This window comes from Poecile atricapillus, chromosome 2 (genome assembly GCF_030490865.1).
Source record: "Poecile atricapillus isolate bPoeAtr1 chromosome 2, bPoeAtr1.hap1, whole genome shotgun sequence".
In the NCBI taxonomy this organism is placed as follows: domain Eukaryota; kingdom Metazoa; phylum Chordata; class Aves; order Passeriformes; family Paridae; genus Poecile; species Poecile atricapillus.
The window spans coordinates 32108085-32129299 of NC_081250.1; the positions used below are offsets into that span (position 1 = coordinate 32108085).

Here is a 21215-nt window from a genome sequence, read left to right on the forward strand (position 1 = left end):
TTTAAGAGTGAAATAGATCCTTTTTAATGAGGTGAGCTAGACTTGGTGTGCATTCATGAGTGGGATTAGAAGCATTGACACCCTTCAGTTTCCTTTGGCATTGAGCAAGTTCCTTGGAGGGAAAACCCCACTTTTGAATGCTTTGTAAAACACAATCTACGTCTAATGTTCCACGTTAATGGTACATTAAATGTAAACACATGTCAAAATAGCAAACACTGAAGATAAATACTTACACTATTCAGTACCTCCCATACACTCAGGCTCCTCAGTGTGTTCTATTTTCAGCTCTGTCATCTTCTCTGGTGACTGAAATACCTTACTCTTCTTCATTATATAAATTCTTTGAATTTTCATCTTTCATGCTTAGAAAGCAAGCTCAATGGGAACTGAGAAGTTCCTTAAACACAAGTGGAACTTACAGTCAATTAATTTTTAAAAACAGACAGAGATTTCTCTAGAAGTACAGCCCTACAATAATTCAAAACACAATGCTGACAAAATGGGATCCCTGTCAAAACCGTGTGCTGTCATTGTGGGTGATGCTCACAAAACAAGCCAGACAACAGCATGCTGCTTGTGAAAGACCCAAGGCTGCTAGTATTTCTAACTTGTCCAGCTCTCTGCTCCGGTGTCTCATGCAGCCCTAAAAGGGGGCACCACTCACCCCATCAGGCACACTGTGCTGTGACAGAGACAGAGCAATAGCTACCTTCCTTCCGTGAAAAAAGTTCATCAAATTGCTTCCTAATGTCATTTATCAGCACAGCCATGGCTGCAAAATGTTCCTAGTACAAATCTAGTTTCACTGCCAGGTGCCACAATACTCCCATTCCAGCATTAAAATGCCCGCAATCATTTTGACTTGAAGAACATTTAGCATTAGACTTGTTTCGTAGCATTCAGATATTCCCCAATAACCCATATATTTAGGACCTCTTTCACCTAGGGACTGTATGGCTGGAAGTTGTCTGCTGTAAGTTGACTAGAGAAGACCATAGCAGTATTTACCTGCTTGAAATTAAGCAGATAAAGATGAAAACCGAGACATAATTTAAAGGTAAGCAAAAATTTTTACTCTAAACATCTGATTTAGCTTAAGGCAAGGAAATCCATGGTATTTGCATATGATGCACTCAAGAAAAAAAAATCAAATCTTACTACACATCTTAGTCTTGTTTAAAAATGATGCAAGTCTTCCTTTAGGAAAGAAAAATGCGCAATCCCCAAAGCTTTTCACTGAAAAATCCCCAAACAACTTTGCAGTTACCTGGCAAACAACCAACAGAGAAGCAAAGCACTTGCCAAGCCACAAAAGTGATGGGTTGCTAGTCAAGTGCACCAGGCTCTCTGGTGACATGCAGCTTGTCAAAGCAATGTTTGCTTATGAGAAACATGAACGCAGGGCATTACTGACCTGTTCAACCTGTTCGCTTCCAATACAGCACAGGGCAGCTTGGTTTAACATTACAAAGAACTCTGACACTCTTTACAAGATCTGTAGGAATTCAAGTTCCCTCATTACAAGCTTTGAGGAATTCTACCACAAATATGTCAGGGGAACCAGACAACAGCTTTCCTCCTCATTCAAAATATTTGGAAGTTATTTGCGTGATTTGGAAGTGGTTGTCATGATCCTACTTCTGACAGTTGGCACTTTCTTCCACACACAATCTAACACTTACACAGAAGAACACCACATTTTCAGTTGTATTTCTTCTCTTACTACCAACAGTACTATTTTAAGTCATAATCCCCAAATGAACATTACTGGTTTTCTTACTACTGTAAAATAGTGGAGATTATTAGAAAGAAAAAGACAGTCAAACCAAACTCACAGATCGGAGTGAAACTTACTGCAACCCTGGTAATTCTACTTCATTGAATGACCTTATTTTTCCATCTAGGAACGACATTTATGTTGACTCACAACACTTGGCAAGCAAGGTCTCCTGCTGCTGCCAATGGCACTGGATTTTGCCCTGGCAAAATCCACATGGTGGGGCTCCTTGTAGACATGCCTGATGGCTGACAGAAGAGGCAAGACAAGCTTTGACCATGACAGCTCTGCAATTTGTTGAACTCTTCAGTGACAAGAGCATTTCCAGGTTGGTGTCACCCACCTCTCCTGAAAACAGGCTCCTCCTTGCAAATCTCCCAGGCTACCAAGAGCAAAAGTGGCACAAGTTTGCTCCCAGGCAGAGTAGCTCTAGAAGAAAGAGAATCTTTTCCAGAATTGGTCAGTGAGTTGCACATTGATCCTAATAGAAACCACACATGGGATGATCCTAGATTGGCTATAAACAGACCCTTGATGGGAACCAGGAATAATTTTCATGCATGACAATCGGAGAGATTTTTTACAATGTTCAGAAATGGTCCCTCTATTCCTACAGAGATGTGCTCATGTCACAGACAGAAGAAAAAGTTGGTTAAACACTGAGAATTTCTGAAATCCCACCTTAGGAAGTTTTTACATACCAGGATGCAGCCATCTTGTTGACAGTATAAATGAAAAGAAAAAGAAAAAAATTTGTACAGTGAAATGAAGTGCAATAGAAATAAAAGGATGCAAGAACAGTAATCTGCAGTATTACAAAGATGACATGCAGGAAAGAAATTCCTTGGCATCCAGAGACTATGAGTTAGAGTCTCAGTACCAATACTCCTACATTTTAAGTACCAGGCAGATCTCCTGATCTGTAGGTAACTCATGAGCGAGTGCTGCTTGTTTGGGGCTTACTGAATTTTGAACAACGTGACAACTGATGAGTCAGTGTAATTCAGTGTAGTACAGTACAGACTAATTAGTAATACAGTGCGGACCTCTTTAAGCCCTCCTAAAAATTAAACGTTATTATTGATAGATCAGAGCAAAAGTATTTCTTCTGTGTACAGTACCAATTAAATAAGTGATTTTCCATAAGAAACTGTCCAAACTAATAGAAGTATTCTAATGCTATTGTGCAAATTCCAGTTCCTTTTTCCTTTGAATGCTATGCTTTGTCCTAGATTATCAAATGGAGTTTCTAAGCCATTAATTAGCACCTTTCACTGGAGCATGTAAGTATACTTTGTAATCCTGAAAAGTCACATGGACATTCATATAAAAAAGTAAACAAAACCCCAAAATGAGAAAACAGTAACTGAAGGCTTAGATACTTTTAGATTGAGGAACAGTTGAAACTTTCTTTCATTTCACTCTGCAGATGCAACTACACACATCAGCAGGACTGTTACAGTGATCAGCATAAAAATGTTCTCTGAAATTTTCTAAGGAACAGAGACTTTCATGATACAATGAGAACATGACAACTCAAAAAATAAATTTACAAAATTAAGAATTACACAGCTACAGACAAGACTAAATTACAGAATGCTTGCTGAAAAGATGTTATTAAGGAAACACAGCCTTCTACCAAGTTTTCATCATTTTAAGAATAGTATTTTCACTTAGGTTAGGTAAAGGAAAAGTTTGACTGTCTGCAGGGAACAGCCTATGAGTCGCCTGGCAGCGGAAGGAAATCCCTGAGACATGTACATCCATGTGCTATCGCAAGTGGAAAAAGAAGTAGGCAGGAGTTCCCTCCCTCATGTATCTGCCTCTGATGGTTCTCCAAAAGCAAATACCAGGGTTTGAGCTCATCTGGCCTGGCTATTTTAATCCCTTAGCACATTTCAGTTGGATCTTTTCGTTGATAATAGCCAAACGTACTGCTAGTGGCCTGCTTTCTTCTATACCTAACACCGCTGACCCAACATTACAGCAGATACTGTTTTAGTGATGTCTCCCCTGCTACACTCAGGGACCTGAGCAGAGGCGGATTGCTGCTGTTGAAAACTGCTGTCACACTTCCATTCCAGCTCTAATATCTCTCCACTGGGCAAAATTACCACAGCTGCTTTTCTGTTACTGGCAGAGAGAGACATTAAATAAAAAACAGTAGTACCCTGCTTCTTTCCTGAGGTTCTCTTGTCAGGCTGTTCTTAGTAAATGAAGTAGAAGTGTCTGGGGTATTTCTCAGTTTCTGTATTGTCTCTAACAGTTCAACACTTCTCTTATTCCCCACGTTTTGCTCTCCCCACTCTGTACCCTTCTGTTAGCAGTTTCCAATGCAGACTCTGGTCTTCCGTTTGTGAGAAAACATAACCGATTTCAAATTTAAAAAAAATTAAAAAGCAGTTTGGCCAAAATCAGTTCAAGACATTCCACAAGTTCAATGTCAGCATGCCTTACACAGTTTGACTCTGACAGCCTGCATTCTACAAGATTAATCTCAACAGGCACACTTGCCCTGGGTGAAGAGTCCCCCTGAAAGGTTAAAATTCCTGCAACAGCTACCAGGTAGGCAGAAAGAGATAAGGCAGCAGATAACAGGGAACTTTGTGGCATTTCCTGCAGCCACCCTCCCGTAGGAGCTGGCTTTGGTCCATTTAAAGCATTTGATATATTTAATCCTACCCACACGTAGTTCACTCGGAAAGAGGCAACTTGCGACTTGTACTACCCAGCACCTAAACAGGGTGTTTAGTTTCACATATACAAACAATAAAAATAGCTAAAATACAGAGATAAAGATACATCATACAAAATCCAAAAAACATTAAACCACATTAAAATATTAAGATACACAGAAGTAAATAGCATATATAAAGTATGTGTGTATATACGTAGGTATATGCACACATACTTGTATGACATGTATTATTTCCAGGAGTTTCCGTGGGGCTGGAGTTGGCAGGTTCGGAGGCAGCCGGACCGGGGGGGCTGCAGCCCCGGCCGGGACCCCGCGGGGCAGGTGAGCCGGGGGTGGCTGCGGGGGGCAGCCCGGCCCTCAAGGAGTTACGGAGCACGATTACTTCATGTTCCCACCGGCCGCTTTCGGCTGCCCCCCCCGGCCCGTTTCACAATCCCGGCTCTCGAGCAGCCCTGTCAAGCCGGGCGCGCTCCGTGAGCACACACCCCCCGTGTTCTCATGCCGGATTTTCCCAGGCCATGAATAATCTCGAAGCCCCCTCAATAAATACACGTTCAGGGATGCCCGGAGCTCATTCAACCCGCCAGCCTCGCCGACGAGAAGGGGCCGGGGCCGGAGCCGGAGCAGAGAAGAAGCCGCACCATGAAGTTTCCCCGGGACTGTGGCTGCGACCGTGCCCGCCCCGGCCGCCGCCGGCCGCCCGCCCTCGGCGCCGCGCTGCTGCTGCCGCTGCTGCCGCTGCTGCTGGTGCTGCTGGTGCCGCGGGCCGCCGCCGCCCCGCTGCCCAACGCAGACTCCTCGGGGGAGGCCGAGCTGGAGGAGGCGGCGGAGCGGCGGGCGGCGCTGCCCGACAGCCTGCGGCTGGCGCGGCTGCTGCACGCCCGGGCGGCACAGCTGCGGGACGAGGTGGGTACGGCCGCACCGCGGGCTCGCACACGCTCACACTCCCGGCCCGGTACGAACAAACCTCTCCGTGTCTCTCCCCAGATGTGCGAGAAGTTTACCGTCTGCCAGAACAGCATGGAAATGCTCCTCCACAACAACCTCAACCTCCCCAAGGTGACGGAGGAAGATGGGTGTCTGCTCGCCGGCTTTAATGAGGCAAGGAACCGCGCTCCTTTCTGGTTTAATCCTGTATACCTGGGGCAGGTTTTACCTGCCCAAAAGAACTGTGGAAGTTGACCTAAAGATTTGTGCCGGCTCTAGCCAGACCTCCACACTATATAAGCATCATCTGCTAACCTGCACACAGCACTGAGATCAAGGCATTTTGAACTCTTAAGTGACTTTCTCACCTTTCTCTCATTTCAGGATAAATGCTTGAGGAAAATCTCCAGTGGGCTTTATACATTTCAGACATACCTCAAATACATACAAGAAACTTTTATTAGTGAAAACCAAAATGTTGAATCGCTATCCTATAGTACAGAGCACCTGGCACGTACCTTAAGACAGATGGTGAGTTGGTTTTAAATTCACTCTGATAATTTTTGTGGCTTAACACTGATGTGAAGTCAGAAATAGAGGATGCTATGTGAAATAGAGGATTGCTATGTTTCACTTCCTTGAAAAAACAGGTGACAGTTCCTTATGCTCAGATCTTACCCTTATGACTTAAGAGGTTTTACAAAGTTTTACTTTCCTTTCTTAAAGAAACAACTCTTCCTCCTACTTTTTATTGTTACTTATAATTTCCAAACCAACTAAATGCATCATTGTTTTAAGAACAAATATATTAAACTGGCTGATAGAAATAAGACTTTTCAGGGAGCTTGCTTCTAATTGTGGAACTGTAATTCAGCCCATGCTAATGTTGGAACCCACGGAGAAGTCAGCAACTTTTCTTAAAAGCACACATTAAAAAGAAAAAGCCAGGTGTATTTTTACAATATTATTTATCTTTAAAACTCTCCAAGCCAAACTTTTAAGCCATGGTTAGTATGGCAAATTAACACTGTATGGTATATTGAGATACTGCTGTCAATATACCTACTGAAAAACACATATTTTGCTTGTAAAAAATCTTTCATGTTTTGGAGAGCTTTGAAAGATCACACTTCAAAAACTCACTTAATTCCTGTAGTTCTTGCTAATTTTAATAATCCTTAATACAAACACTTCCTTTTGTCTTTGGGGAAACCATTTGCCTGATTAAAAACCACCCAGGTAAGGACTGCAGAAGTCTTGGGGCATTATTTCCTTCCAGGCAATTTTCAGCATGTGAAAAGCCTATTGTGCATTGTGTGTTTGCCATACCTTTCCTAACTTATTTACTTATGCCCATCATTCTTTATGTGAAAGGAAGCTGAACTGCTTTTTTTTCACACTGTGCTAGCTGAGAATAATAGTCCTGTCATAAGACAGCAACTGAGTACTGGCTTCCAGCTTGATACACAAGTTTGCAGAAAGTTTGCTTCATAACTGAGAGGGACTGGGTTCTTTGAGTTGGGTTTGGGGCTTTGGTTTTTACTTTTTTTTTTTTTTTTGACCAAGGTAATCAAAACAGGCAGAATTAAACACAGTGATCAAAATCTGCATTTGTAGAAACTATGGAGTTTTTGAGAAAAAGCCTTGATCTTCAGGTTGGAAGTTTTGCTTTGAGAGAGAAAAATCTGCTATTTAAGGCAAAGCCAGAATCTATCACTTGTGGTTAAATAGATCCACCAGCATGATACCTGTCTAGATATCCAGATACAGACCTCACCACAGCACAATAAGGAACTGGGCAGACCAGGAAAAGGGGCTGTGATCAGAACAGACTCCCAAGTAGCCTGGATAGGAAGAATATTTCTCTCTTATATTTAACAAAAAAGATGTTCCACAAGGTTTGCATCTTCTGTCACTTGTTAAAAGGTAGGAAAGGTCCTAAACACAGGATTAGGCAGATGCTGGCTAGAACTTTGGACTCCAAATTACCTAAAACAGCTCCATGATTTGAGTGTGTAACTCCCATTTTCAGAAGTCCCACTTCCTGGGACAAGTTCTTCAAAGGCCTTTAGGTACTGGGTGTATAGGGCTGTGAGTCAGCATTAGATAAATAACTTTTACTCATCTTGTAGTTATGCTCTCACATATCAGTGAAAGTTGGTGGCACTTAGTCTCACATGTGACTAAATACCTGGAAAGTAAGAATTAAGCAGCTAAACAAGTTTGACATCTTTGGAAACTTGTTAATCTGCTACAAAATGTGAGAGAATGTCAGCCAATAACTTATGACTCAGGATGGAGCAGGACAGGTTAGGACAAACCATGATCAGCTCCTCCCTACCTAAGCAGCCATGTGATTGCCAGAGCAGGAGGGGTGTATCGATCTGCTCAGAGCCTGTTGGACCGCGATGCCAGAGGCTGCATCCAAAGCAGAACAAACAGCATAGCCCAGAGATTCCTACACAGCAATCATATCAGGCATCAGCGTTCCTCACACCTCTCCACAGAAACAGGGCTGGAGGAAAGCACAGGTGCCAGGGAGGGCTGCTGTCTGCAGTGCAGAAAGAGTGGATATGCAGCAGGTTGGGAACATATAAACTGATGCTCTCCAACAGGCTCAGTGAGTGTTTTAACCAAGGCCCTCCCAATCGTGTCTTTTTCACAGGTGATCAATCCCGAAGAAGTGATCATCCCAGATGCAGCTACTCAGGAATCCCTCCACACAAAGCTGAAGTCCATTAAGGCCTGGACAGAGAAGATCACCATCCATCTCATCCTCCGAGATTTTACTTCATTTATGGAGAAGACAGTGAGGGCTGTGCGCTATCTGAAAAACACCAGGAGTTTCAGTGTTTGAATGTTTTAGTTCAGGCACAATCCTTTTGTTACAAATCTGTCAGGTGGCAGATAACAGTGTTGTTCTGTTTTAAGAACTAGAAATAGTAACGAAGGTTTGCATCTACATACATTCCCATTTCCTTCTAGGAACTTATTTATTGTATTTAAAATATTTATTAGTTTCTAATATTTCTTATTTATATTTTCAATATTTAGAAATAATTTAAATTATGTATTTTATTTCTTTTCTAATGGTACTATTCAGATACACTTATTTAATATGTATTCATAAAAAAAATTCAGAACCCAGAAAAATTGTTGTATAACTTATGTTTTTATATATTTGAGAGATGGTATTTATGAACCTTTTATATTTTTTAGGACAAATAAAAGCAAATTTCTAAAAAAAGCTTGTATAATCTCTGTGAACTTTAAATAAGACTAAAGCACTATAATATATCCAGTTTTTAATACCTGCAATTATCAGAATAACCACTGTCAAGAACTTCTCTATATAATTAGGCCCGTTCTCTACATAGCACATATGTACACACGTACAGATAATTTGGTTACCATATAAGTCTTAAAATGGGATATGAAGGAACCAGATTGCACTGAAAACAGCACTTAAGAATGAACAAGATAAATCATCAATGCTCCTATGAAACAAATGGACAAGTGCCTTATAGTTAATAAGGAGCACCCAATAAAATTGTTTGTAAGGATCTTTTTACAAGTCAAATAGTCTCTCTTAAACAAGTAAAGTGGTGAGACAAACACATTAACCACTTTGACATGAATACTCTCCTCTGATTAGTTTTATTGCTGTCATCCAGGGGAATTTTCCAAGTGTGGTAAAACATTTCTGGCCCCTAACCCAAGAAGTAGAAAAAAAATGTAGGTTATTTCCTTAAGCAATATAAATCAACACATTGCTTCTGAGCAATGCAGCAACATGCATTTGTCTTTTACAATTTATATTTCACTAGTATGGACAAGCCACATACCATGAATGCATATTCTTGAATACTTGTGTGGAAAAACAACAACCAAACAGAACAGAACAGGACTTAAGCCTGAGTACCAAACCACTGAAACTTTCCTTGGCTGCATCATCTGCAGCACTGTAGCTGTGCAGGTACCTCATATACCCAAACTCAGAGGAATTCACTAACCATACAGGGGATGCAGGCAGCAGAAGTCCCTCAGGCTTTGTCCCTAAAAATGGTAGATTATTAACTACCCTCACTTTTCCTTCTGGCACAGCAGTGAAGATGTGCATGCCTTGGAATGTGGATAAGGATGTCAGCAAACTCTCCTCTTCCTCTGAGTGATCTGATTGTCCACATATGCATTCCACCACTGGGGATGCCAAAACAGTGACCAGTCCACCCACTGCTCACATCTCAGATGCTCAAAACAAAACCAAACCACTCCCTTGCCCAATATGGTAAAACTGTCATCTCAAGTTGAGCAACATCTGGAGAAAGAATGAGGAGATCTCAAGGAGATCTTTAAAGATGTCTGTGGTAAATGGGTTTTCTAGCAGCACGTAAGATCCTACTTTAACTAACTGTCCTGGCACATGCTCCAGGAAACATAGGAAAGCCTGGCTTAGCCTTTTCACTGCTTACATTCACAGGGATTTTCTTTTAGTGGCCATTTGTTTAGAGACCTTTCTGGCCTTTATTATGCCAATCACGGCTATAAGACCCAAAGTGGATCCCACGCTGGACCTAACTATTATGTGAGAATAGAGAGGGGGGAAAAAAAACCTAACAAAAAAACCCAAACCTGACTAAAAGGAAAGGCATCTCCTGGTTTCACTTCTCTGAGTAGATTGGCTGCCTGAGGTCACCATTAGTTACTATGTACACTGCATCTAAGCAGACTCACACTGATCTCCTGAAACGCCAAAAATCGTGTAAGAACTGGAGTGCTGAAATCCCTTTCAAGTGATAGACAAGCACCAACACTTCCACCAGCACCCTTCAGCTTACCCCAGGCTGTCTGCAATTCTAGTAAATATGTAAATGCTGTCACATTTAGGGTGCAGAAGATGAGCAAAAATTAGCCTTGTTGGGTGGGGAGGTCAACTTTCAAGCCCTTCCTGGAGCAAAGTGCCTTTGCACCACCCTGACGGTGCCACTGGGTTGCCATAATTTCACCCTCCACAGTTTTCAGGGTCCTTCAATGCAACAGCTGCCCTGCTGGCCATCAGTCTCCTATCCCAGTGGCAACTTTAGGGACTGCTCTTAGGATCAGCACCACTTGCTGAAACCAACACTCACTGGTGTTTCTGGCACACAAATAGTTGTAGTGGAGAATTCAGATGAAATCAGAGAAGACCTAAATACTGCTGAGCATGTTACATGGCCTCTTAAATGAACCAACTTATCATCCTTTTTCCAGTTTGCTGTGTAGAAACTATTTTACTTCAGTAAACACACAAAGGCATTTATTTTGTGTAGCAGGCCAGCACAAACATATAAAAAAACTTATAACAATAGTAAAAGTGAGCAGTCCTAACTACACTCAGCAACACTGCCTCAACATTTCTATTGAAAAGAGCTCTTCCTAACTGCAAGCCAACTTACTGAGCAAAGAAAACTCAAAAAAACAACACAACAACAACAATAAAAACCCCACTAACACAACCCAAATAAAAAAAAAGACTTCCTAAAAATTACCTACAAAAATAGGAAATTACCCACCAAAGCAGCATTTTGGCTGCTGCTGTCCAGGACCAGCCTTGCCCTGCACATCCCAGCTAGAGCCCTTCCCCTCATTTCCATTCATCCTCAGTCATTAACCTCACACAGATTCTGGAATGCTTCACAGATTACCAGTTCCCTTCATCCTGATTCTGAATTCCCAAAGAAGGAAGAAGGTAAAGCTATGTTGAAAAGCATGCATATATTATACAGTATGCAAGAAAAGCCCACGGTATTCAGAAACAGTGTTTAGGATGAGAAACAAAATATCCCTAAGACCAGCTCCCCTAACACCAGAATGCTGGACATGAGAGAGAAAAAACAAAAAATCAAAACAACTCCCCAAACACCAAAAAGACAACCCAACCTAATATTAAAGGCATCTGTAATAGAAAAGTGGGGACTGGGGGGGTAAGAGATAGTCTCTGAAGTACCATTTCTCTATTTTGTTATACTGTAAAAAATTTCTAAGAAAAAAAAAAATAGTGGTAAACATTTCAGCCTGACCGACTTCCCAGACTGCAGTGCCAATTCCCTACCTGGTGTAAACACTATATTTTGGCAGAGAGAACAACTACTTGAAAGAGGCTGCATTCATCTCTACTGTCTCCACAGATTTTATTAACAGCTGATGGTGAGATTAGCAAAACCAAGCTGATGCTACAAGAGATGGAAGAGTTACACCACCAGTAAAGCATGGCAGCAGCACCACTTCTCAGCAGTAACGAGCCATTAGGTTGGCTTTGCTTGATGGCAAACTTTCCCCTATGTTTGCCATTGTTATTTGTAACTTACAACATTTTCCAATTTCAATTTAAAAGATGATGGAAAGGTAAGTATGCAGTAGTATACATCAAAGTCCTCAGGGTCAAGGTACTGTCAAAAAAAAAAGATATATAAACTACAAACCTTGTGACTAAGTAATTGCTTTTCAAGTAAAATGATTAGATAACAATTTTTGATCTCTCTCAGTGAATTTCCTTCCTCTTCTTAAAAAGGGGAAAACCAAGACCCACCTACCCCCTTGCCACCAAGAAATGTAACTGCTGCAGTCTTCAGTCTTGAAGTACTACTTTTTCCATGAATTACTAGCAAAATCAACTTCTGTAATCTAATCAATTTCTGTAATCTAAACATATTTAACAAAATCCTCCTATATTTTCAAGACTGACTTTTGCAGAAACACTCAACAGAAATTTTGCAATCTGGATTTCTATTCAGTGACCAGAATCCAAGATTCAATCTTTCCTGAGAAAACATTTTAAAAAACCAAACATTCACCATCAAAATCAAAACACTGAGATTTGATTTGCTCCGCAATATTCTTTTCTACACAGCAGGTACACATTCAATCTAACCCATCCTCCAATCCTGAATTAACATAAGCACAACCAAGAAACAATGTATGTAACCCACTAGCTTAACCAAGAAATTGCTAGTGCATCACACACCATTATGGAAAAGTATTTAGAAATTGCAATTAAGTTGTTATTTGTGAAAATTAAGTTAGTCATATGACATTTAACAGGATGTGGTCTCTCCTCCTGTGGTGAAAACAGATGTAATGAGCTTTAATTTCCAAATATCATCCGTATCATCATAGCTTAAATTCCAAGCCTGTAACAAAATATTTCCAAAAATATCCAGGGTATATACAGTTTGATTTAGAAATTTTCCTGATAAAAACCATTATATTAGATGTCTCTTTCATTTGCCACACAATGCAAGAAGATGATATATTAAGTAGCTCTTTGTCACCTACAGCCATTTTGGAAGACAGCCATACAAAGCAGCAAAATATGGGCCTATTGTAACAAAATTCTGAACATTGATTTGGTCTGCACAGTTTATGTGTTTAAATGTTATGGTTCAGCTAATAAGAGCTTTGGGGATTAATTCATTCAAGGGAAATAAAAACAAAAAAATCACAGCATCTCCGTTTTATAACTGTGATTCAACACAGTACAGTTACTTTTGTACCAGTGGTGCCTACACTGGGAATTTGCTGCAGAATTAAAAACCTGTTACAAATTCCTGATCACTTTGCTTCACAACTGGCCAGGCCTTGAAGAGTTTATGGGGCACACAGATAGCTTTCTTGTAGATTAAATTATTAAGAAAAAAATTATATTGAAAGCCAGATTTTTTTTTCCCTTTAGCAATGACACTAAACTGATCATTCTTTTCCTAGCCTGCTACCAGAAGATACACAGCCCATACACCAAGACCAAGAAAACCACCAAACTCACAAGACTCCCTCTCTATCCCTTGCACAACTGCTTGTCACCAGGTACAACAAGCTCCAGTGACAGGCAGCATTTCCCTGACACTGAGGCAACCACAAGCACCACTCCACCTTCCTCTGCTTTGATGGCACAAAGTAAAAAGCCAAACAATCCCTATCTCCGTGCTGAGATCAGTGGGATACCTCAAAGTCAGAAGGTACTATAAGAGACTTTTTCTCCTCAATCTCCACCAAACACAGGAAGCATCAATTATTTTATTTCACACATCCACATTGCAGCCTTGAACTCTGCTGTGGTAGCCACAGCCCATTTTTCAGTAAACTGTGCTCACTGGCTTTATTCTGACATTAAGAGTTCACAGGACTCCATCACAAACCCCATCACAGAAAATAATCTGCACTTGGCTGTGGAAGGCACTCATTCAGTGACAGAGATCAATACTGTCAAGCAGGAAAACTCGTTTTTGTTCTTTTTTAAGTGTCTCCCATGTGACCGTGTGACAGTAAAACAAAATTTTCTCAAGTTCTACTGGGAGAAAAACAGAAAGGAAAAAATCATAGATTAAAGCACTTGAAATGAATAATACCTAATTCAAGTCCCCAGCCTTGACCAACATGAGAGCTCTTCCACCTCACTCCATAGACCTGCCCTCTTCTCCCTGGCACCACCAAAAATACCTCAGTCTTGCTAAAACTAGCGTAATTCCTGACCTTATTTAAGAGAATTAAGATTCTTCACAAGAATCTGTTTAATGTATAACTTCCTTAACCACTGATCCGCTCTCAGAGGCACATCCAAATTCTGTGAAAATGGCAAAAACTTTGTTTGAAGCAAAGTAGCTTCAAAACATCCAAACCAAAGATTTCTTCATCTTTAAACCTGAAGAAAAATATCTCCAATTTTTTTTTTGCTACCTTACAATTAATTACCAAGATTTAATGATTCATACCTATTCTTTTTTCTTTTTTTCCACCAAGGAAAAATATAAATGTTTATTTAAAGAGAAGTTTCACTCGCATTTTAATTACAGGAAGAGCACTATATGGAATGAAAGTCGGGACATATAAACAAAAAAACATTATAGTACATACTGGCATTTAATTTAACCTGATTTGAAGGTACTATAAGAGACTTTTTTCTCCTCAATTTGAAAACCCAAGAGTCGTATGCTAATGACTTCCCTGAAACATACTACAGTAGCAGTGAATTACCAAAAATTTCCTATCCAATGTGCTTAAAGTAAGAATTGCATAAGCAATATTTATCCATTGATTCCAAGTTGCAAAAAACCTGAAATGCAACTATTTTTACGACGAACTTTCAGCATGGAGACGTCACAGAATCCGGCCTGTGCTTGACATATGCATGCTTTTGTAAAACTTTTAATGAAAGAGGAAACACTTCCCTATTTCTCTACCTCTTGCCAAATATTATCTTTCTTGGAAAGCAGCCAGAGGAACCATGTGGTGGTTACGACCCACAAACCACATCCCCAAATGTTAGACATACAACAGAGCACATGAAATATACTTCTGCAGGTGTTTGGGTCCTTCCACCCACTGCTGCATTTTGGGTATTGTACACCCGTGTGAAATGCAAAATCTGATTGAGAAAGATGAGTTACTTCACACAAAATACTGTATCTCTTAGTATTGAATATCTCAGGTTACTGCATGGAACTCATCAGAAGAAAAATGTTCCTATCATAATTAAAGCCACCACCACGTACCAACAGATTATTTCATTACTATTATCATTAGGATCAGTCAAGAAAAATAATCAAAAAATTAATTTCTTTCATAATTTAAGACATATGAGCAGTTACACTAATGCCAAGTTATTGTAAGAGAAAAGGCACTAGAAAGGCTGCACTAGCAAAAGCATATACGGTCACAAGAAACTGTTCTGCATTCAGTCCTTGCTCTGTGCCACTGTCAGCAGTCTATTAGCATTAGCCATGCCAGTATTTTAAGGCATTTGACTGACTTATAGTGATTAATGGAATTTTAAAGAACATGCTGATTTGCACTAGCTCTCATAAAAGTTTACACTTTTTTCTATCCAATTCTTGCCTTTCAATTTAAGTTTCTTCCCTTGGCTCATTTCTCTCTCTTTTTCCAATCACAGCCCTTAAACACAGTAACGTTTTACCATGAACTGTCATGGCAGATGAAAAACTGAGGAATCTCCTATTCTACATTATTCTACATTATCTCTCCTATTTTACATTTAATGTAAAAACTGCCTGAAAAATCTGTGGAATTAAAGAAAAAAAGCCATGCCAGAATCCAGAATACCTTCATTGCAATGATAATTTGGAGCCAATAAACATTATTTTTTAAAAATCACCACAGAGATACAAACTACCCTGCACAGTTCTGGAAGGGAGAGAGCAATTTACCCAGAACAGCTTCTATTTAACAGAAACCAGTCACCATTTTAGTACTTGAGCTTCAGTGTTATAAAGGAAAAAATCTATTGAGACCAAAACAACCATGGTCCAAAGAGCAAGACTTCAGCATAACAACGAAGCACATACCTTATTTAGTGTACTTGTTTTCTTCCTTCAGTTATACATTAGTAACTTTCTCTTATACTAAGAGCAATTTATACAGATATACACAAAGCACTCAACTGTTGTGTCTTCCCACCCCATCCTGAATCCCAGAAAACACAGCTGGCATTTATAGGTAAGTTTAGCAGAAAAGGATACTTTTTTAATATCTGACTGTGCTAGAAAACACAAATATACACATCCCTCAATCCTTACTGTATCCACAGATAAAATAATCCAGAAGGAGATAAAAAACCCAAAGTGGATCAGCACAGTAACCAGCCACATAGGCTTACCAACATTTGGGCAAGGAACCTTTGAAGAATACTGGAGCTAATTTAAAACATTAGCTCAATTTTCTGGTTACTGTGAAGATAAAGAGGAATCTTTACCCAAAAGGCAATCATTAACAAGAATAAGTATGGGCATTAAATATCACTGTATTTTGAAAAAAACCACAACAAAACAAAACCCCCACCACGGGCTTCTGTAATAAATAAACTACTACATTATATTACGTAAAGACTTAAAACCAAAGTGTATCCATTCAAACAGTATTTATTTAATTACACCGTAATGCAAATAAGTTAGGTCCATATAAATTTCATTTTGTTGTATGTACAACCTATGTCATTAGCAAGCTGTTTGATCCAGCTGGTCTAAGTGTCGGCCTCATCCTCTGGAATGTACGTATCTTCTGACACTGTCCATCGGCTGCATCTACAACAGGACCACCACAGCCTTCATCCCCAAAGTAAACTGAAAGGGGAGGGGGAGGAAATAAAAGTCAGATTTGCAGCACATACTTGTCTTTAAATTGATATTTGTAAAACACAAATCCGGAGGAACGGCCCTACAAATGTACAGAATAAACACTAGCCCCAAAAATACTGAAATAATGCCACCTTTAAAGTAAAATTTAAGCCTACAGAGCATCAACACATGCTCTCAAAAATGAGCATCTGTAAGCTTCAGATTAGACCAAACATCTGTTTGTAGTATCCACATAGATATATTCTGGAACAAAACACATCATGCACACCGAAAAATAGAAGTCTCAAACCACCAGCGAAGTTAAACACAGGAACACTGTCAGCAAGAAAACAGCTGCCGGAACTTGGTTATTAAGACAACAGAAGATTCCACTGAAATTGTAACATGATCTTACTACTTTTTTTCCCGTATCTTCTACTCTTTCTACTGAATCACTCAATCCTAAAAATGGGACTTCTAGACACTGTAACTATGTGAAGCCAGAAGAGTTAATCTTTAACTTTGCACACAATACAGTCCATCAATTATTTGTTTTAGGAATACCTGGTCCTGCCCAGTAATCAAAGGCATTTCTTGAAAAACAGAACCTTTCTCCAAAACTTTAATTAGTTAGACCCAAGGAAGCCCTTCAATAAAACTTAAATGTCACTAGAACTTAAGCATTATTAATGCCATAACATTGCAGCATAACAAAGAGTCCCACAAGAAAGAGGCAATATGAGCCTAATGTACTTTGCCTCATGACAGTGACTAATACTGAAGGATACAGCCCATTATTTCATGCACCTTTTATGCCGTGCTATTCCCTCATTTGCAAAGGCAGAAGGAGATTGGGTTTTGGTTTCAAGTTGTGCTAGAAATCTGAGAAGTTATTCTTCAGTGCAGAAACTTGCACAAACTAGCTCTATAAGAGATTAGAAGGGCAGCTGTAACGCAAAAGACACAGGAAGTTCCGTATCTTAAAAACTATGCAAAATTAAGGTCTTCCCAAGAACTAGAACTTTGCTGACTTGTCATTTGAATTTCCAAAGAAACAAGAACCACAACAATTAAAAACAAGGGATGGAAGCATCATTCACAACTGTTGCTGGCCAGAGATAACACCCAAATCAGTAACTATCTGCACTGAGTTTGTATGTACATTTGGAACCAATACATACCTCCAGATAGTTGGCTCAGGCATTCCAGGATCTGCGCCTCTTTTAAAACCTGAAGTGAAACATACATTAATACATACATAAAAATAAACAAGTATGTGCTAATGTGTACATAATTAAATCTTTATCAAATTATTACAGCCCATTAAATAACAATAAAAAAACACCTACTGAACAGAGAATTGTGATTAATGAAGCTGTGCACTAACCTGAATAAAAAATGCATATTCTTACGAGGGATAGAAAGCAAAGAAAAGAAATACTAGTGTAGACTTTTCTTTTTTTTCAAGAGTCTTATCTGCATCTTTACCTGACTTAAAATTCAGGGTCAACCAACTGTATGAGATGAAGGAAGTCATCTATCCCAGAGATCAAGACATACATACTTTTACACACACAAACCCACAGGTTTTAAATGCTGTTCAGAAAGCAACCTAGCAACTCTACCAACAAAGGCACCTAAAACTGGTGTAGAGTGAGCACCTTGAGGCCTAACAGCCAATTTTCCAATGATATCTAACACACAACTTAAAAGCAGTTTTTTAGTAACAGTTCACTCCGTTTAGCATGACAGAATGCTAAATGTTTAATCAATTAAAGCTCAAATCTTCTATTCTGATTGGCACTTTTAGGAAAAAGCTACATAATACTAAAGCTTGCAAAGAAACAAGTTATTTTCTAATACCCAGGAAAATTAAATGAAAGTTAACTATAAAGAGTTCATCCCCAGTCCCCAGTGACTCAAGTATACCAATTGACTAAAGTATATGTATGCTAGGAAAGCAACTGAAGATTTAGCATATGAAGTATCTTTGCTCTCTGGACTGTAAAATGAAAGTCTTGAAACAGAACTGTGCAATTCAGAGACTGTTCAACACTACACTGGCTATCTAGAAGTGAATGTTTCATGAAAAATATATTATTTCCCTCGTTTACAGAAAATAAATAATTAATGTCATGTTGCCTGAAACACAGGCCACAAAGGTTAATGGAAAAAGTTCCATTAACTTCACAGGCACTGGAAAAGCTCTTTGAAGATAACCTTGAATGATTTGAGACTATTAGACATCCTGACCCGAGTTCTTTGGCTGCCATACTGTCCAGCAACACAGCATAAAAATTCATGAACTGCAGTCACACTGTGTGTGAATGTTCCTGGCTCCTCCCCTCACCCCCAGTATTTTTATATAAGAAAACCAGATAAATTTATAAGGCTACACAGAAGTGTATACAGCCCACTTATTCTGTGGAAATATGAACCTAAACTACTACAACTTAAATTTCTCACTGCTACATAACAAAAATATACTAGTGTACAAAAAAATATACCCTGGTGTTAGTGCAACTGTAAATACAGTAAGGTGGCTTTATACAACTTGAAGTAACTTACTGAATGTCACTAATGTAACTTATTAGTGTCAGTAACATGACACTCGGATATCACTAAGAAAAAAGAGCATTTTTCCCACATCCACAGATACTGTCATGGAATTAAAATCAAAACAAAACTTCAACAAATTACGTCACAAAACTCTGCTGAAATTCCCACCCAAAACTTATTAATTCAAAATCATTGCTAAACTAAAAATAGAAATGCAATTAAAGTTCAGACCTAAAAATGATAATTAGTTTTTCCATAGCTTTTGAAGTGACTTCTTTTGCTTGTAGTTGATGTTAAAGCACTTCTGTAACAGCTGAAGAGACCGACATTTCCGTGGTTATCTATAAACAGTCAAAGCCCTTCAAACCAGGCACTGCATTCCCTTCAATTAATCAAAACAACCTCTCAGATTTGACTGGAAACACATTAAGCTCCCAGCCCTCTTTCATGTTTGCATTCAATGCAAAGACGCCTGCCTGATTTAGGTGCTTTTCCCAAAAAGCCCAACAGTTTGGGCAGAAAGTAAGCCAAATGAATTGCAGAGATCAGCCTTCCTGGACCCCAAAGAAGTGTCAGGCCTGTGGCACATGTGCCTGTCCTAAGTGGGTCAAGCTCTTTAACAAGGACAGCTGATGGCATACAACTCTAACTCAGCAGGAGAACTACCATGTGGTAGTAATGCCTGGCCAGCCCAATGACAGGAGCATAACATATCCTGGGCACCAGGCACAACATCAAGGCATCCCCTTAACATTCCACTGCAGCTTGGAAATAGGAGCCACACCATTTTTGGTGGGAGACTGTAACCTGTATTCCTGTTGCAGGAAATTCAACCTCAGCCAGAGGGTGGCAATGCCCTCAGCGCCATAAAGAAGTGCTCCCAGCGTTCGCCTCACCACAGACTCCCTAGAGCACAAAGCACAGCCTTGACTACTACAGCAGGCAGTCACTGACACAGGGTTAAATCACAGCCCCATGTGCTGTTCGGCTGCTCCGGTGCTCTGCCCATTCCCCAGAGGGGCCCTCACACAGGACTGGCCTCCCGGGAAGAAAAGGGGCAAAAAAAAATCATTCTTACAGAATTGTTAGGTTGGAAGGGACCTCTGGAGATCCCCTATTCCAACCCCCAGCCAAGGCAGGGTCACCTTGAGCAGGTGACACAGGAACGAGTCCAGTTGGGTTTTGAATGTCTCCAGAGAGGGAGACCCCATGACCTCCCTGGGCAGCCTGTTCCAGTGCTCTGCCATCCTCAACACGAAGAATTTCTTCCTCATGTTGAGGCGGAACTTCTTGTGTTTCAGTTCACAGCCTTTGCTCGCCGTCCTGTAGGTGGGCACTGCTAAAGAGTCTGATTCCAATCTCTTGGAATTTGTCTTTGAGATACATCTATGCTTTAATGAGATCTCCTCCCAGTCTTCTCTTCTCTGGACTAAACCGGCCCAGCACCTGCAACCTCTCCTCATAAGAGAGATGCTCCAATCTCTTAAACACCTTCGTGGCCCTGTGCTGGATCCTCTCCAGCAGCCCCTCGTCTTTCCTGCACTGAGGAGCCCAAAACTCTACACAGCACTCCAGATGTGGCCTCACTAAGGCCGAGCAGAGTGGGAGGTTCACATACTTCCTCTTTATAAAGAAGGGGGGGAAAAAAACCAAACAAAACCCATACAAACAAACAAAAAAACCCAACTATAACAAAAATCCCCGTCCCACAGTTCGGCCAAGGGCAACCCCGCCCTCCCCTGCGCACATGCGCGGCGATGGCTGCAGGCGGCGGGGGGAGCGCGGCGGGGCGGCCCTGGGCCCCCGGGCTCTTCCCTTGGCCCCGCCGCCCCCCGGCAGCGCCCGGACGGGCCCGGGGGCGGACAGCGGCCATCGGAGCCGCCGCCCCAGACCCGGCCGCGGCAATGGCCGCCGAGGGCCCTCGCGCGTCCCCCGCCCGGCACTGACCGAGATAGAGCACTACGGGGATGAAGCCCCAGCGGATGGCGAACTGGCCGCCCTTGAACAGCTGCTGTAGCCGCTGCTTGGCCTCCTTGCTAAGCTTCGGCATCCCGGCGGCGGGGCAGACAGGAGGAGGAAGAGGAGGAGAAGGAGGAGGAGCGCGGCCGCTCTCGTAACAGTGCCGTGCGCTGGGCGGGACCCATCG

At 40.9% G+C, this 21215-nt stretch overlaps 2 protein-coding genes across 2 annotated transcripts in view; one reads left to right on the forward strand and one right to left on the reverse strand.

The window, feature by feature from the left end:
• The window catches only part of IL6 (interleukin 6), a 29559-nt gene extending 18734 nt beyond the window's left edge, over positions 1-10825 (forward strand). The window contains exons 3-6 of the mRNA XM_058833154.1: positions 4716-5384; positions 5466-5579; positions 5790-5936; positions 8071-10825. Coding sequence (XP_058689137.1) covers positions 5121-5384; positions 5466-5579; positions 5790-5936; positions 8071-8262 — 717 coding nt within the window. The 5' untranslated portion in view covers positions 4716-5120 and the 3' untranslated portion in view covers positions 8263-10825. The remainder of the gene's footprint in view (positions 1-4715; positions 5385-5465; positions 5580-5789; positions 5937-8070) is intronic.
• Positions 10826-16299: 5474 nt separating this feature from the next.
• Positions 16300-21190, reverse strand: TOMM7 (translocase of outer mitochondrial membrane 7). The gene is made up of 3 exons (XM_058831635.1): positions 21017-21190; positions 17692-17740; positions 16300-16516 (listed from the first exon to the last, which is right to left on the reverse strand). The coding sequence occupies exons 1-3, from the start codon at positions 21117-21119 to the stop codon at positions 16501-16503; spliced, it is 168 nt and encodes a 55-aa protein (XP_058687618.1). The 5' UTR covers positions 21120-21190; the 3' UTR covers positions 16300-16500.
• Between the last annotated feature and the right edge of the window lie 25 nt (positions 21191-21215).

Bases quoted from the DNA above. Each gene is read 5' to 3' on its own strand.
- TOMM7 (XM_058831635.1), bottom strand. From the start codon at position 21,119: ATGCCGAAGCTTAGCAAGGAGGCCAAGCAGCGGCTACAGCAGCTGTTC. The intron at 17,741-21,016 runs GTCAGTGCCGGG...GTTTCACTTCAG, and splicing joins CCCCGTAGTGCTCTATCTCG to GTTTTAAAAGAGGCGCAGAT.